This window comes from Ascaphus truei, chromosome 13 (genome assembly GCF_040206685.1).
Source record: "Ascaphus truei isolate aAscTru1 chromosome 13, aAscTru1.hap1, whole genome shotgun sequence".
Classification (NCBI taxonomy): domain Eukaryota; kingdom Metazoa; phylum Chordata; class Amphibia; order Anura; family Ascaphidae; genus Ascaphus; species Ascaphus truei.
Window position 1 is genome coordinate 6,171,235 of NC_134495.1, and position 17,608 is coordinate 6,188,842.

General features: G+C 45.7%; 1 protein-coding gene across 4 annotated transcripts in view; it reads left to right on the plus strand.

The window, feature by feature from the left end:
• The window catches only part of ACAD10 (acyl-CoA dehydrogenase family member 10), a 40,787-nt gene that overhangs the window by 3,791 nt on the left and 19,388 nt on the right, over positions 1 to 17,608 (plus strand). For all 4 annotated transcript variants that reach the window (XM_075568175.1, XM_075568174.1, XM_075568176.1 and 1 more), the window contains exons 2-12: positions 315 to 509; positions 3,748 to 3,896; positions 4,756 to 4,950; positions 8,232 to 8,390; positions 11,912 to 12,071; positions 12,386 to 12,527; positions 13,226 to 13,294; positions 13,432 to 13,613; positions 14,042 to 14,192; positions 15,542 to 15,687; positions 16,830 to 17,003. In XM_075568175.1, the coding sequence (XP_075424290.1) occupies positions 315 to 509; positions 3,748 to 3,896; positions 4,756 to 4,950; positions 8,232 to 8,390; positions 11,912 to 12,071; positions 12,386 to 12,527; positions 13,226 to 13,294; positions 13,432 to 13,613; positions 14,042 to 14,192; positions 15,542 to 15,687; positions 16,830 to 17,003 (1,722 nt within the window). The remainder of the gene's footprint in view (positions 1 to 314; positions 510 to 3,747; positions 3,897 to 4,755; positions 4,951 to 8,231; positions 8,391 to 11,911; positions 12,072 to 12,385; positions 12,528 to 13,225; positions 13,295 to 13,431; positions 13,614 to 14,041; positions 14,193 to 15,541; positions 15,688 to 16,829; positions 17,004 to 17,608) is intronic.

A 17,608-nucleotide genomic window follows, 5' to 3' on the forward strand; every position in this document is an offset into this window, starting at 1 on the left:
CTTGAGGACTTGGGAACTTCAGCTATAAGACATTAAGACATCCCCGGGCTGGAAGACACATGACTGCCCATTCAGTTGAAAGGGCCTATTTACTAAGCAGTGCTAAAAGGTGTCTTGTGGAGTAGCACTGCTTAGAAATGGTGGCCTTATCATTGATCAAGGCATAGATAAGTGTGTTTGATAAGTAACATAAGATGTGTTACTTTTGTCGTAGTTCGTTAGCCGTCCAGTTTTACGACATCAGTTTGGGAGGGGGGAGGTATCTTGAAGCTAAGAAAAGGGAAGAAGTCACGTGGGTTTTTCTTTCTCTACAGGTGGCAAAATGTTGATAAGCAGAGTTTTCCCAGCTCCGTGCCTGAACCCCGCGAGAGCTGCAGCAATTTGGAGACGCACCGTGCTTCAGCAGCGGGTTACACCAAGATGGAGCCACACTATCACCTGTGGCTATAAGGCGGTTATTTTTGATATGGGAGGGGTCCTCCTTCCTTCACCATACACAATGGCAGAAGGTGAGAGGACTTGGTACATATACAGTGGTGTTTTTGAGGGGGGTGGGGTGGATTAATGTTGTGGCTTCCTATTGGCTGTAAATGTGGCAGACATTTTGTTTCCCCGGGAGGGGAACGTCTGTAACGTCACTGGTAAGTATCGCGGTAACCCCGGGGTTGCTACCCTGGAGCTGGAAAACACCGCAGTTCAGCTTCGGGGGACTTTCACGTTCCCACCCTGTAAAAAACATGCTGCTTCAATCAAATAAAATATGTATCCAGTCGGCGTTCGTATCCGAGCCGAGTCCTAATAATTCTGCAAAACATTATATGGAGTTTGTTTTTGTATCACTAAATGATCTTATTCCGAATATATATATATATATATAGTTAAGTTATGGTGAGTAAAAAAAGTGACAAAAACCCTCCACAGGAAAGCAAATATGCAAATATAGCTGTGTGCTCATCTGCATGTCTTAGGCAGGTCTGCAACCCCACCCTTCCCCATTATCACCCAGCATACAGCACTTCCACTGCAGCAAGGGATTCTGGGAAATGACATGCAAATGAGCACACAGTGTCACTTTTTGCCTCAATAACCATTTATGAGTGTGCTCATTTGCATGTCATTTCCCAGAATCCCTTGCTGCAGTGGAAGTGCTGTATGCTGGATGATAATGGGGAAAGGCGGGGTTGCAGACCTGCCTAAGACATGCAGATGAGCACACAGCTATATTTGCATATTTGCTTTCCTGTGGAGGGTTTTTGTCACTTTTTTTACTCACCATAACTTAACTCAGTATTATGGTATATGCCCGGGGCGCGCAAATGTATAGGTTTGTCGAACACTGTATATATATATGCACTGTTTATACTGTGGGCTCTCCATTCATTTTTATTCACACTGATATACATACACACTCTTTCTTCACTTGCTTTCAGTTACCCTTTGACACCTCTAGCCATAAAACACATCCACACCGGGGGAAGGACAAGCACAGATAACATTCCAAGAGACACTGTTTTTAAGTTATCCTTGCTTCATTCATTTTAACATCGCCGGAAGAAGAGATCAGTGTATCTCGAAAGCTCGCACAAATAAAAGCATTTCGTTAGCCACAGAACGGTATCATCTATTTATTTTTTGATTTTTTATATATATATATACATATATATATATATATATATATATATATATATATATATATATATATATATATATGTCACAGTGCTGTGTCTTCTTTCATCTGACTCATGGTGAAAGACAGGGTTGCAGACCTGTCTAAGACATGCAAATGAATATACAGGAATATTTACAGTTGCTTTATATATATATATATATATATATATATATATATATATATATATATATATATATATATATATATATATATACAGTGTTCGACAAACCTATACATTTGCTCGCCCCGGGCGAGTGGATTTAACATCGTGGCGAGCTCCTATTGGCCCAAGCAGCACACGTTTGGTACTAGGTGGCGAGTAGATTTTTTTGTGTGGCGAGTAGATTTTTTGGTGATTTTTCGACCACTGTATATATATTGTATTGTATGTCTTTATTTATATAGCGCCATTAATGTACATAGCGCTCCACAGTAGTAATACATGTGGTAATCGAATAAATAACAGATAATATAAATAACAGATCATGGGAATAAGTGCTTTAGACAAACATAACATTAAGGAAGAGGAGTCCCTGCCCCGAGGAGCTTACAATCTAATTGGTAGGTAGGGAGAACGTACAGAGACAGTAGGAGGGAGTTCTGGTAAGTGCGTCTGCAGGGGGCCAAGCTTTATGTATCATGTGTTCAGAATGTTCACAGTGCTATTCGTATGCTTCTTTAAGCAAGTGTGTCTTAAGGTGGGTCTTAAAGGTGGATAGAGAGGGTGCTAGTCGGGTACTGAGGGGAAAGGCATTCCAGAGGTGTGGGGCAGTCAGTGAAAAAGGTTTAAGGCGGGAGAGGGCTTTAGATAAAAAGGGGGTAGAAAGAAGACATCCTTGAGCAGAACGCAAGAGTCGGGGTGGTGCATAACGAGAAATTAGGGCTGAGATGTAAGGAGGGGCAGAGCAGTGTAAAGCTTTAAAAGTGAGGAGAAGAATGGAGTGTGAGATGCGGGATTTGATTGGAAGCCAGGAGAGGGATTTCAGGAGGGGAGATGCTGAGACAGATCTAGGAAAGAGTAGAGTGATTCTGGCAGCAGCGTTTAGGATAGATTGTAGGGGAGAAAGGTGAGAGGCAGGAAGGCCGGACAGCAGGAGGTTACAGTAATCAAGACAGGAGAGAATGAGGGCCTGAGTCAGAGTTTTAGCAGTCGAGCAACAGAGGAAAGGGCGTATCTTTGTTATATTGCGGAGGAAAAAGCAACAAGTTTTAGAAATGTTTTGAATGTGAGGGGCGAATGTGAGAGAGGAGTCGAGTGTGACCCCTAGGCAGCGTGCTTGGGCTACTGGGTGGATGATCATAGTTCCAACAGTAATGTGGAAGGAGGTAGTAGGGCCAGGTTTGGGAGGAAGTATGAGGAGCTCTGTTTTAGCCATGTTGAGTTTAAGGCGACGGAGGGCCATCCAGGATGATATAGCAGAGAGACATTCAGAAACTTTGGTCTGTATAGCAGGTGTAAGGTCAGGTGTTGAAAAGTAAATTTGTGTGTCGTCAGCATAGAGGTGATATTTAAACCCAAAAGATGTTATTAGGTCACCTAGAGAGAGTATGTACAGAGAAAAGAGAAGAGGTCCCAGGACAGAGCCCTGGGGTACCCCCACGAAGAGAGATCAATAGAGGAGGAGGAGGTGTTGGCAGAAGAGACACTGAAAGTACGATGGGAGAGGTAGGATGAGATCCAGGATAGAGCTTTGTTCCGAATACCAAGAGTATGGAGAATGTGAAGGAGAAGAGGGTGGTCCATGGTGTCAAATGCTGCAGAGAGGTCAAGTAATATGAGCTGATGTTAATATATATTCTGCTTGGAGAAATTGCGCCTCAAGAATTGTCACTTAGAACGGAGAGGAGTCCATATATTGAGAGAGGACCTAACGTAGGGGTATTAGAGCCATATATTGAGAGCAGGACCTAACGTAGGGGTATTAGAGCCATATATTGAGAGCAGGACCTAACGTAGGGGTATTAGAGCCATATTTTGAGCACCCAGTACTTGCACATTTTTGAGGCAGGGGTTCGGGGTTTTTGTTTTCTTTTACACTTTGCCTGAACTGTCTTTTTTTTCTTTTCTATAAATCCAGAGTGGGAGGTCCGTAACGGCATTCCCGCCGGCACCATACTGCGATCCATTCGCTCAGGAGGGGAGATGGGGCCGTGGTTACGGTACATGAGGGGGGAGTTAGGTGCGGAAAGCTTCGTGGAGGAATTCGGCAAACACTGCTTCAATATTGTGAGTTTATTTCATCAACTTATGGAATTTCCTTTGAGATATATATATATATATACATACATACATACACACACATATATATATATATATATATATATATATATATATATATATATATAAAGTATATACACACGTACACACACACATACATACATACACACATATATATATATAAAGTATATACACACGTACACACACACACGTACACGTTTGTTGTTCATCTGAATCTTCCACTTCTCAGAAGTAGTCCAGATGTAACATACTTCTCCCGGTCGTCACATGTAAGTGCTTGGCTTTATCACGCGCGTTTTTTCCCTTCTTTGCACCATGAACGCCCACGTTTCAGAACGGTTGGTCCAGTAGCTAGTTATTTGTGTAAATGAGCACTTACTACGCGTAGCAGGAGGCGAGCCAAAAAGTGGAACCCACGACTTTGGCCACGGAGATTCCGCTATTACAGCGGTGGGCAGCTCCATTCCGCAAGGGCCACCAACAGCCCAGGTATTGGGGATACCCTTGCTTAAGCGCAGGTGGCTCAATCTGTGGCGCAGTCATTGACTAAGCCGCCTGTGCTGAAGCAGGGATATCCTGAAAACCTGACCTGTTGGGGGATCTTATATAGACTGGAGTTAAGAACCCTAGGGTTAACTCAAAGCACTTTTTGTACCTGTTTTCAAAAGGAAATCCCTGTGTTGTTGTGTTACTGATGTTCTTGGAACAGTGTTGAAGTCATTGGCTGCCCAGATAACGTTCATAATCCGTCTCTTCTGCAGCAACAATAATATGACCCGGTTACTTATTACTTAAATATAGTCTTGTCTTATTGGCTGATGGTTTTTTTTCTCTTTTCGTTATTTAGACCGGTTCCCCTGTTCCCGTTCAGAGTTTCCTTACAGACCTGACAAGCGGTCACATGACAAAGCAACTTCCGGATATGACGGAGGCGATCCAGTGCGTCAAGTCTGAGGGACTCAAGACGGCGGTGTTAAGTAATAACTTCTTTCTGCGCAGCGGAGACAGTTTCCTGCCCCTGGACCGCTCGCAGTTTGACGTGGTACGTGAACATTCGCGTATTTCCATGCTAATGATGATTAAAGCAGGAATGCAGGTTTCCATTTTTAAATGTATTTGTTCACTTTTTATTACAGGATTGAAGCAGGGGGTCTCCATAGGACCCTCCGTAGGGGGGTGCCGGTATCTCTGCAGTCAGAGAAATGGTGTGCCTAACATAATAGCGGCGCTTAAACGTTCTGCGTCACGCGGGACCCTAGGAAGCTGTGATGTCGTCCGATGCGGCTTCCTATTGGCCCGCGTGACAGAGACATTTAAACTGAAAAGAGATACCTGCGCCCCCTACGGTGGTTAGTATCTCTGGAAGCAGGGGGTCCCCAGAGCTGAAATGAACGCAGTTCAGCTCCGAAGACCCTCTGCTTCAATCCTATAATAAAAAGTGACACCCGTATTTGCTGCTGTGAATGACTGCCGTGAGACACCCATTCACTACATTTTACCATTTCATCTTTCAGTGATAATATAAATTGTTTAAAGAAAATGGTACGGCCCGGGCGAGACGCCTCTCTGAAAATCTTTACAAACAAACTCCTGGCTTGCATCTTCACCCAGGCCTCTGCGTTATCCACAACCTATCCGGCATTCAATACTTCCAGTATCATCCCATTCCACAGTCTCTTCCGTTACCTTTAAATGTGGGAAGCGCCTCGAGTCTCATTTATTACATATAGATCAAAAAGATAAAGAAAAGCTCCCTGTACGCCGCACTAGAGATCACCTATATCTATGTTAAAACTTAATATTTATTAGTAAACAGTTAAAATGTGTTTATTGCAGCAGTAATGTGAACCAAAGTAATTAAAATAATTGAAATAAAAACGGAGAAGTGAACTGTGTACCTAATAGAAATGACAGTGTAGAACAAAAACCACTATTGTCAATTAGAGTGTCCCACCACTATATAATTATACTAGAGGTGGTAGTGATTAAGCTACAATATTCTGTCATATGAAACCTACTCCTAGATGGTAGTGAGGGGTGTAACTGCTTCTATTAACTCACCTCTACAACAATCATTATTCCTTTGGAACACACATTCCCATACTTCATGTTAAATGAACAGCAAACGCTATTACAAGGTTCTTAAACAATAGCTCTAACTGATGTCACATTACACAAATGGTCATTAAGAAATACATTATTGCGCTATATCATTTTATTGGTACATGTAAGAAAAACACTGACATGAAATGTAGAGTGTACATGAGTGCAGACTAGTAGCCCTCCCTGTCCAACAGGACATTTTTATCAGCCAGGGAGTGAAGGCATTATGAAGCACCATCATAACAATTTTTGCCACCTCACTACACTATATTCCAAATATGTGGGGTAACATGCTAGCGATCTACAACTTTCTAAATGTACTGACTTGACCATAAAGCATATCGATCGCAGTGGCATCCAGCTTTAAAGTTGAAACTAAAATCGGGCCTCGATGACGCGACGGAATCTCTGACCAATCAGGACAGAGCATCGCGGGTTGCTATGGCAACCACACCACAAACATAATAACGTGGGAAGAAACCTTGACTGAAATGTAAACACCACTGATGGTGACGTCGCGCATTGATGACGCGACGCTACTTCCCACCAATAGGCTTAAGATATCACGGGCAGCAATCATCCAAATCATATCTACTCAGGGATACAATATAGCCCCATGACATTATGCCGTGACAGCTTATTCTACACTGGATACCGTCAGTTTAGAGCGAGTGACATTTAACACACTGCAGTTTGCCGAGATCATTGGGATGTCGCGCGCTGATGACGCGACGCAACTCCCAGCTACCATTGGAAAGGGAACTTTGGCACACATGACTAGAAGTACACAGATATGTGACTGGCCATGTGATTTGACAGGGCCAATCAGAGCCTTTTCCTTCTTGTTTCTGAAGTATGGGTGTGATACATTTATCTGAGGACCAATCAGAGCCTGGATCCCATTAACCAATAAGGTAACAATAAAGTGTATAAATAAGCAAGGGAATCACTCTGTCTTTGCCCCCGATGAAGCCACTACAGGTGAAACATATGTAGGGCAAGCTAAGCGTTACCACCTAGTACGCTGGCTATATCGGAGAGGTCTGTTGCCTATTCCTTTCAGAGTGTTTCGGAGACTTCATTAGGAAGCACAACACTCTGACTACTCCTTAACTATTATGGTTCATGGTTCACAGTACAAGACACATACTCTGTGATCTTGCATCAACTGCTAGTGTTCACCATGACAGACCCACAGGCTCACTAAATATTGAACCTGACGGTCTGGCACAAATGTGTATGTATACCTGATCTATTACTGTATCTACTTGTCAAACCAAGCGTACATATCAATTCAGGTTACACCCCTCACTACCATCTAGGAGTAGGTTTCATATGACAGAATATTGTAGCTTAATCACTACCACCTCTAGTATAATTATATAGTGGTGGGACACTCTAATTGACAATAGTGGTTTTTGTTCTACACTGTCATTTCTATTAGGTACACAGTTCACTTCTCCGTTTTTATTTCAATTATTTTAATTACTTTGGTTCACATTACTGCTGCAATAAACACATTTTAACTGTTTACTAATAAATATTAAGTTTTAACATAGATATAGGTGATCTCTAGTGCGGCGTACAGGGAGCTTTTCTTTATCTTTTTGATCTACATTTAACCTTTTCCCTGCCAGCACCACTTATACACTTTATTGCAGTTTTTGTTCCTACATCACACAGGTTATATCATTTAGGTTTTTTCCTCCTTTCACATTAGTATAGTGCAAGGTGCACACATTATGACCTTCTAGTCATTCCACTCCCCCTCATTTATTACATAGTTACATAGTAGATGAGGTTGAAAAAAGACGTACGTCCATCAAGTTCAACCTGTGCTAATTTTAGACAACAGACACTTTATCCTATATCTATACTTACTCATTGATCCAGAGGAAGGCAAACAAAAACCCCCAGTGACATATCATCCAATGATATCTCATAAGGGGAAAAATAAATTCCTCTTTACTCCAATAATTGGCAATCGGATTAATCCCTGGATCAGTATTAATATTATCAACCCCCCCCCCCCCCCTAATGCCCTAAATATGCTACAGTATATCATCTAGAATGAGCTGTTATTTCAAACGCAAAAAGTATTGCACAGCAGGCATCTCTTGCCGGTAAATAATTGCGATATCCTTCATCACGTTCAGCTGTATTTTTTTTTTAATTTGCGATGTTTCGTGTGGTTTTACTCCCCATTCCCTATTGTTACAGATTATTGAGTCCTGCATTGAAGGTATGTGTAAACCCGACCCGCGGATCTATCAGCTGTGCGCGGAGCGGCTTGGTGTTGAACCAAAGGAATCCATCTTTCTAGATGATCTTGGCCAGAACCTGAAAGCCGCGGCGCAGGTTGGAATGAGCACAATAAAGGTGATTGGCTGGTTCGGCGTTCATAGTGCAGCGTTAATTCAGCGAGATGTGTTTCCTCTGTCACGGTTTTTCCAACTGGTTCTCCGAAGATAAAAAAAAAAAAACCTTTAAGAGTTTTAAGGGACACAAGCATTTTGTAATGTAATTTTAGATACATTTAAAGAATTTTGCAAGCATGTTTAATATCTTTAATAATAACTTTATTTCATATAGCGCTGCATTTCCCAAATGGTGGGTCGCGGCCCGGCACCGGGCCACGGCACCAAAATTGCCGGGTCGCAGCGAGGCTGGCCGCCCGGTGTCTCCCCCCCCCCCCCCCCCGCTCAAGTTATAAAAGAAAAGGCGGCGATTCCCCCCGCGGTCCCGCGCGCATGCGCAGTGCCCGCTCCCTTCCTCCCCCCCACTCCCAACGTGGGACGGAGGAGGAAATACCAGCTCTTCTGCGGCTCGCACGTTATGTGGGACGGAGGGGGAAGTACAAGCTCCTACTGCGGCGTGCTTCCCCCCGCGGCCAGCTTCCCGAGCTCACCTCCCGTGGCACCCCCTCCCGAGCCCACTTCCCGTGCCCCCAAGCCCACCTCCCGTCCCGGGCAGCAGGGGATATAGGGGGCAGCAGGAGAAAGCGTCCGGCGGCAAGGTAAATCACCCCACCCAGTCACTGCCTGACACCCACCCACCCAGTCACTGTCACCCAGTGACTCTCTCCCACCCAGTCACTGTCACTCACCCACGGTCTCCCACACACCCACCCAGTCACTGCCACCAACCCAAGTGTCCCAGTCCCCCCTCCCATGGTCCCAGTTCCCCCCTCCCACCCACCCAGTCCCAGTTCCCCCCTCCCACCCACCCAGTCCCAGTTCCCCCCTCCCACCCACCCAGTCCCAGTTCCCCCCACCCACCCACCCAGTCCCAGTCCCCCCCACCCACCCACCCAGTCCCAGTCCCCCCCACCCACCCACCCAGTCCCAGTTCCCCCCTCCCACCCACCCAGTCCCCCCCTCCCACCCACCCAGTCCCAGTTCCCCCCTCCCACCCAGTCCCAGTTCCCCCCTCCCAACCACCCAGTCCCAGTTCCACCCACCCAGTCCCAGTTCCGAGTCCCAGTTCCCCCCACCCACCCACCCAGTCCCAGTTCCCCCCTCCCACCCACCCAGTCCCAGTTCCCCCCGACCTCCCACCCACCCAGTCCCAGTTCCCCCCTGACTCCCACCCACCCAGTCCCAGTCCCAGTTCTCCCCTCCTTCTCACTCACCCAGTCCCAGTTCCCCCCTCCCACCCACCCAGTTCCACCCTCCCACCCACCCAGTTCCAGTTCCCCCCTCCCTCCCACCCACCCAGTCCCAGTTCCCCCCTCCCTCCCTCCCACCCACCCAGTTCCCCCCTCCCTCCCACCCACCCAGTCCCCCCCTCCCTCCCACCCAGTCCCAGTTCCCCCCTCCCTCCCACCCTCCCAGTTCCCCCCTCCCACCCACCCAGTCCCAGTTCCCCCCTCCCACCCACCCAGTCCCAGTTCCCCCCTCCCACCCACCCAGTCCCAGTTTCCCCCTCCCACCCAGTCCCAGTTCCCCCCTCCCACCCATCCAGTCCCAGTTCCCCCCCTCCCCATGTCCCACCCACCCAGTCCCAGTTCCCCCCCTCCCACCCACCCAGTCCCCCCCCCTCCCACCCACCCAGTCCCAGTTCCCCCCCCTCCCACCCACCCAGTCCCAGTTCCCCCCCTCCCACCCACCCAGTCCCAGTTCCCCCCCTCCCACCCACCCAGTCCCAGTTCCCTCCCACCCACCCAGTCCCAGTTCCCCCCTCCCACCCACCCAGTCCCAGTTCCCCCCCCTCCCACCCACCCAGTCCCAGTTCCCCCCCTCCCACCCACCCAGTCCCAGTTCCCCGCCTTCCACACACCCAGTCCCCGGCCCCCCTCCAGTCACTCACATCCGTCATTGCCTGTAATTCACTGTTTGTGTCTGTGTGCGTATAGGGGAGAGCGAGTGTGTGTGTGTGTGTGTGTGTGTGTGTATCAGTGGCTGTGTGTGTGTGTATCTGTATCAGTGTCTGTGTGTGTGTGTGTGTATCAGAGTGTGTGTGTATCTGTGTGTTTGTGTGTATCTGTATCAGTGTGTGTGTGTGTGTGTGTGTGTGTGTATATCAGTGTGTGTGTGTGTATCAATGTGTGTGTGTATCAGTATCAGTGTGTGTGTGTGTGTGTGTGTGTGTGTGTGTGTGTGTATCAGTGTCTGTGTGTGTATCAGTGTCTGTGTGTGTATCAGTGTCTGTGTGTATCAGTGGCTGTGTGTATCAGTGGCTGTGTGTATCAGTGTGTGTATCAGTGTGTGTGTGTGTGTGTGTGTGTATCAGTGTGTGTGTGTAGCAGTGTGTGTGTGTAGCAGTGTCTCTATGTGGCTGCGTGTGTGTCAGTGGCTGCGTGTTTGTCAGTGGCTGTGTGTGTGTGTCAGTGGCTGCGTGTGTGTGTATCAGTGTGTGTGTGTGTATCAGTGTGTGTGTCAGTGGCTGCGTGGCTGTCAGTGGATGTGTGTGTATCAGTGTGTGTGTGTGTATCAGTGGCGGTGTGTGTGTGTGTGTGTGTGTATCAGTGGCTGTGTGTGAGGTCAGTGGCTGTGTGTGTGTCTGTGTGTGTGTATCAGTGGCTGTGTGTGTCTGTGCAGGCCCTATAGGCCAGTATAGGTGATAAAAATTTTAGTGGGTCACGAAGGAGAAGTTCAAAAATAACCGGGTCACGGAAAAAAAAGTTTGGGAAACCCTGATATAGCGCATTTCTCCCAATGGGACTCAGCGCGTCACAATTACAGTACAGCGCGCGGTACGCAGCACATAGGAATGTTACAGACACTTTCCATGCGGAGATGAGCTTACAATGTATGTTTTTGGTGCCTGAGGCACAGGGAGATAAAGTGACTCAGCCAAGATCGCAAGGAGCCGACACCAGGAATTGAACCAGGCTCCCCTGATTGAAACTCTGTGTTGTACAGAGTCAGAGTCTTTACTCGCTGAGCCGCTCCTTCTCCACTAGGTGCTAGACAAAGAGCCATTGTAGCTTGAAACGTTGCACTGTTTTAACCTTTTTGGATGGATTCAGCACATTGTTATTATACATTTGGGGAGGCGGTGGTCCTTTGTTCTGTATATATCTACATGACCTTAACTTACAAGTTAGTTTAAGTGTGAAAAACTGCACTTTGCTGCCTAAGCAACTAGTATGAAATTAGCAGGAGCAGAGATTCGGAGGGCCACATGAGGGCCCCTCGCAGGGCGCCAGTACAAGAGCCCTGCCCTATATGTTCTTAGAGATTCCAAGGGCCACAGGGGAAACAAAATGGCTGCCAATTCTCAGGCCAATAGGCAGCTGCGATGTCATTGATTTGCTGCTTCCTATTGGATGACCAATAAACAAATAAAAAAAGGGGGGGGGGTTTATTGGTTTTAAGGTGTGGATCAGAGGCAAACTACTTTAGTTAAGTCTTCATGACACTTCAATGTAATGTGTTTTTGTTTGTTTTTTAATACAGGTTGACGACACAAGAAAAGCACTTGAGCAATTAGAAAAACAACTGGGTTTCCCTTTAAAGGGCTTTATTCCAAACACCCGTTCGGTGAGAAAATCAATGGAGTTTCCTAGAGATCCCTTGAAGAAGTACCTGGAAAATGTTTTGGGGGGCAGTTTAAAAGGTATTTGATTTATGTAAAATTGTATTTTTACACTCACATTTTACTAAAGCCCTAAATGCATTTTAAGTGTATATAATGTACATTCATTGTCTCCCCATCCATATGTGAATTAATTTAGCCTATGCCTTCTAAAATGCGTTCTTAGAGTGTTTATAAACATGATCTGAACCTATTGATTGCTCTCTGTAAATCCGTATTTAGAAATGCAGCTGCTGGGGTGAGATACAAAGGTGGGACGTATAAGGGACGTGAGATAACATGTAATCCGAAGGGTATAAAGCACCGCTGACATTACTTTGTGCCAAATCTTCCAGACCCCCTGATTGTCCGGCAGTTTAGCCACGGGCAGTCAAACCCCACATACTTTATCAGATGTAACGAGAAGCAGCTCGTTCTGCGGAAGAAACCTCCCGGGAAACTGCTTCCTGCGGCTCACGCTGTGGAGAGAGAGTACAGGTGTGTGTGTTGTATTTGTGCGTGTTCGTGCGATCTTTTTTAACACCACTAAATAATACACAGCACATTACGGCTCATATTGACTAACAAAACACATCCCCAGCAAGCTCTTTTTTTGGAACCCCTGAGCCAAAGGCGGCCAACTCCAGTCCTCAAGGGTCAGCAACAGGTCAGGCTTCAGCGCAATTGGGTCAATCAGTGGCTCGGTCAACGACTGCACCACCTGTGCTGAAGCAGGGATATCCTTAAATCCTGACCTGCTGGTTACCCTTGAGGACCCGGAGTATTTATCACTCAATTCGTATTCCAGTCCTATTTTTTTTAAATAATTAGTTTATGGAGGTGACTCAGTTCCCCCACAGCAATCGCCATGTCTGACGCCCAATCCTCATGTAGAATGTATAGATAATGTTCTGTTGTTAACATATGTAGTACTCTAAAATCACGGCAGAACAATAAATGCCCGACTACAACCACAATTATAACATGAATTTTCTAAACTCACAATAAACTGGGTCTTTTTATATAGGCTATTCAAATTTAGCCAAGTTAAAATGATGTCAATTAATTCTCGTCTGTCATCGTAAATATATACAATTCCTATCTGAAGTTTCTTAATTCTTCTGTAGAAATACTGTAAATCCAGGATACACTACAAGAATGTGAACATTATTATTATTATCCGTGTTTGCTTGCAGGATTATGAAGGCTCTTGGGGAAGCTGGGGTCCCTGTACCTAAAGTGGTCAGCCTTTGTGAAGATTCCAGGTAAACCTTACACAGAACCAGGCTACATTTCTGCTCGTCAGATCCGTATTGTCATCTACGAATCTGTGGCTCTAAGTCGGTGTCTTATGAATTTTCCCCAGTAATTTACAGAAACACCATTGTTGTCATTTTAATAGCATTATCGGCACCCCGTTCTACCTCATGGAGTATATCAGCGGGCGAGTCTTTAAGGACCCTGCCCTGCCAGGACTGGACGCAAGTCAGCGCCGAGATATATATACATCTATGAACCAAGTGCTGTGTAAAATTCACAGCGTCGACATCAAGGCAGCTGGACTGGAGGACTATGGGAAACATGGTAAAAGAGATGGCTGCTGTTTTCTATAATATATAAAAATAATAAACTGTATGTGTATTTGTAATAATTGTGTTTACAGCGTTAAAAAAACCCCAAAAAAACTACTTGTGTAACTTTATTTTCTTAGGCCGGGATTCTCTTAGTTCCGATACAAGTTGACTTGTGCGGGATAACTGTTTGATAAACCATATCGCAACTTAATGACAATAGGCTGTGAATCTGCCTTTCAATGGCAGGAGAGTCTCGCAGTCTCTCACTTGAATGGGATTTCGAGGTCTCTCTGCCACTGAGAAGCATTATAACCGTATATTGAATTCACAAAGCCAAGATGTACCTCAATCTAACATTAATTGCCAGCTAGTCCCGGATCAGTTTGCGGTGTAGTTTAGGGAATGCCGGCCTTAGTGTCTGTTTTTAATATGGATTAGGTGCTTATGTTCAGCGCCAAGTTCTGATGTGGACCAAGCAGTACAGAGCCAGCGAGACCCATACTATTCCAGCCATGGAGAGGCTCATTGAATGGCTACCACAGCATCTCCCAACAAACCAGAAGACTACTGTTGTACATGGAGACTTCAGGTAACCATTGTAAAGACGCCACTTCCATGCAGAGACCACGTTTCTACACGATCGGCACTATTAAGTGTACATTTACTATAAAGCATGAATATCCCGTAAAAGATTATTTTTCCCAAGAAAGGCCTTTAATGCCAAAGATGCCTCCATATGCGTTGGGAAGGGATTCATCTCTAACAACTCTATACCTGAAATAATGTACGAATGATAAAAAACAGCTTGTTATTGTGGTCACTGGCGTGTCTTTACTAACAGTCATATTGTCTATATGTGTACATACTTTATATGCATACTGTATATACATCAGTCATGTAAATACTTTGGCCCGGATCCACACTGTGACGTTAACCTAACTTACAGTCACGTTAACACTAATGGTGAAGGAGGATAATATAACGTTAGGCCATGTTTTGTCCTGTAAAGAGCATAGACTATAATGGACGTTCGTGATAATGGCGTGCGCATGTGGTGTTATAACCTAGCGCATGGGTGCGCAAAGTTTCTGTGCTGCGCCTCACTGCCTGCCCGCGCTCGCGCCCACCCCTTTCCTGTGAACCGGTGTGAAATGGCGCCGCGGGTCATCTGACATCGCATCATGTGACCCTGCAGCGTCATTTGCCGCGCGTTACCATGGTGATACGTCACATGACCCCACAGCGTAATTTAACGCCGCGTTGCCATGGCGACGCGTCCAGAAGCCGGCTGAATCCCGGTAAGTTGAGGTTGCAGAGGCCTTGCGCGTTCCCCCAGCATTTAATTTAAATGTCCAGGGGGAGAGCGCGGTACCTCTGCAACCGCCACGCCCCCAGTTTGAGCACCGCTGACCTAGCGTATCCACAAATGTCTGCTGAGGTTAACACAGGGACTTAATGTTATTTAAGTCTTACCTAAACCTGCTGTTACTCCTATCTGATAAAAGTGCCGTGTCTGGATGGGTGTAACGCAGTAACAGTTACACATCATTTAAATAACATGAAGTTATTTCCCTCTCTTCTCTCTCCACTTCAGCAAAAGCCCTATGTCGGGGTCCGGGTAGGTATAAAGCCAAGGCTGGCAGAACGTCTTGTTATTGGTCGAGATCGTGGTGATAAACCCCATGCCAATGAGACGTAGTTCGGATATTCGTTGTTGCATATAATGAAGGATCCCATGTTAAGTCGGTGAACATAACGTCTGCTCCTGGTTTAGGCGACGTCACGTTATGAGCGCTGATTTTACAGGGCTTTGTGGATGAAACCCTATTCTGAGTATGGGAGAAATGATTGGGCTTGTGCCTGCTACAGAAACACACGCACGCGTCCTCTTGAATGTCTGTGCTTTAGGTTTTTACTGTTCTTTCCTGTTGCATCCAGATTGGATAACTTAATATTCCACCCGGATAAGCTGGAGGTCCTTGGGATTCTGGACTGGGAATTGTCTACACTGGGAGATCCTATATCAGATGTGGCTTACAACTGCATGGCCCACTACCTCCCAACCGATCTTCCTATTCAAAAAGGTACCGGTGGCTTTTATGCAGCAGAAATCACATACATTTATGCATTTTGCCATCAAAACCAGAGACTGATGCATGTATACAAGAAACTTGGGAAACCTCCAGGAAGTGTCACATAATTGTATTTAAACTGCATCTCTGCATTTTTACAGATGACCAGTACTAGGGTTGCCAAATGTCCCGTATATACGGGAATGTCCCTCATTTCATTGACTTGTCCCGTTGTCCCGGAAAGCTCTCTCAGGACGCATGACTGTCCCGTATTTTAGCGCCTTGACGTGAAATGCCTGAACTTAAAATGACCGTAATGAAAACTTAATAGATTTCTACATGAGTGTAATCGTTGCCTTTTCCGATAGATCTCGTCTTACTAAATGATTTAAAATAATAAACTTAGGACACTGCCTGGTCATCTCCAAATACCATGGCACCCACCCCCACAGGCGTTACTTTTTATCCCACCGCTACTCATTCCACGCGCGTCTTTCCTCGCCCGGCCAAGCGCAGAGAGGATAAAAACCAAACAATATAGCGGGCAAGCAGGAGATACCATTCAGCTCCAAGCATTTGCAAATCATGCATCCCTCATCACGACGTCGCGCTCTCATACAGGATTCCCCCGTCCCGTATTATAGAAATGTGAATATGGGCGCCCTAATCCACTGCAGTGTCAGAAGGTTTTCTACATGTGGCATTGCATGATATGTCACAGAATAAGAATTTAGATTGTTTTGCTTCTTTTGCTAACAAATGGGAATTCAAACAGAAATGACAGTGTGCTGTTTTAAGCAACAAGCCCCCCCAACCCTCTTTCTCTTGGGGGATTCCAGTTCCTAAGATACTTACCGGTGAAGTTACCAGGGTTATTTCCTGCTTTTGAGAGGGGATTTAAATGGCCGTCCAATAGACAGCTGCAACCAATAATGTTCCAGCTTCCTATTGGCCCAAGATTTGGCAGCCATTTTGTTTCCCCAGGCGGGAGATTTAACACGGATAACTTCACCACTAAGTGTGCTGGGAAACAGGGGGGGTGGTCCCGGAGTGAAAATAGCGCGGTTCAGCTAAATAGGACTGCCAGGTTCACGTACTGTAAACATGACGGGAGCTTGCTGCTTTCATGCGAGTTGGTGTGTTTTTCCCCCTAGGGCTGAAGAGCTGCGACCTGACGGAGCTGGGTATTCCCACCGCAGAGGAATATTTTGCGCAGTACTGCGGCCGCATGGGAATTCCTAAGGTTGAAAACTGGAACTTCTACATGGTCTTTTGCTTTTTCAGAGTGGCAGCAATTCTGCAAGGTGTATACAAGCGTTCACTTTCAGGTACTGCTGCGGAAGGCTATTTCATCGTAGTCATTTACACAAACTGGCTTTCCCAATCTAAAGTTGCAAAGCGTGATGTGTGTGTGTGTATATATAATAATAATAATAACTTTATTTTCCCTCCCAATGGGACTCTTAAGTGCTTCAGATCAGGCGAAAGGAATTAATTCATTGGTGTTAATGGGATTTTGTGCTTTTGCATAAGGGCAATTCCACCAAGAGATGAGGGAGGGAGTGACCCCTCCGAGGAATGTCATCTTTTTCTTCTTCTTCTTCTCTGTTGAAATAATACTGTTGAAATTGATGACATACTGTTAAAATGGACTGGGGGGGTCTCTGGAGATGAATTATTAGCAGTATTCAGAATCCATTTTGTCTGTCATGTCTCCTAATCATCTCTTCATGCTGTGTTCCTGAATTCATTTCTGTGGGAAAGAATATGCTTGTTGTGGTTTTGAGTTTCGCTAGCAGTAGACACGCAAGGCTGGGCTTATGGCTCAATGCCCAGCAGTATAGTGATAATAACCAATTCTTCAGTTATACTAAATTATAGATAAAATGTATCCTAACATACCTTGTTGTTGTACTGATCTGTTTTAACACAG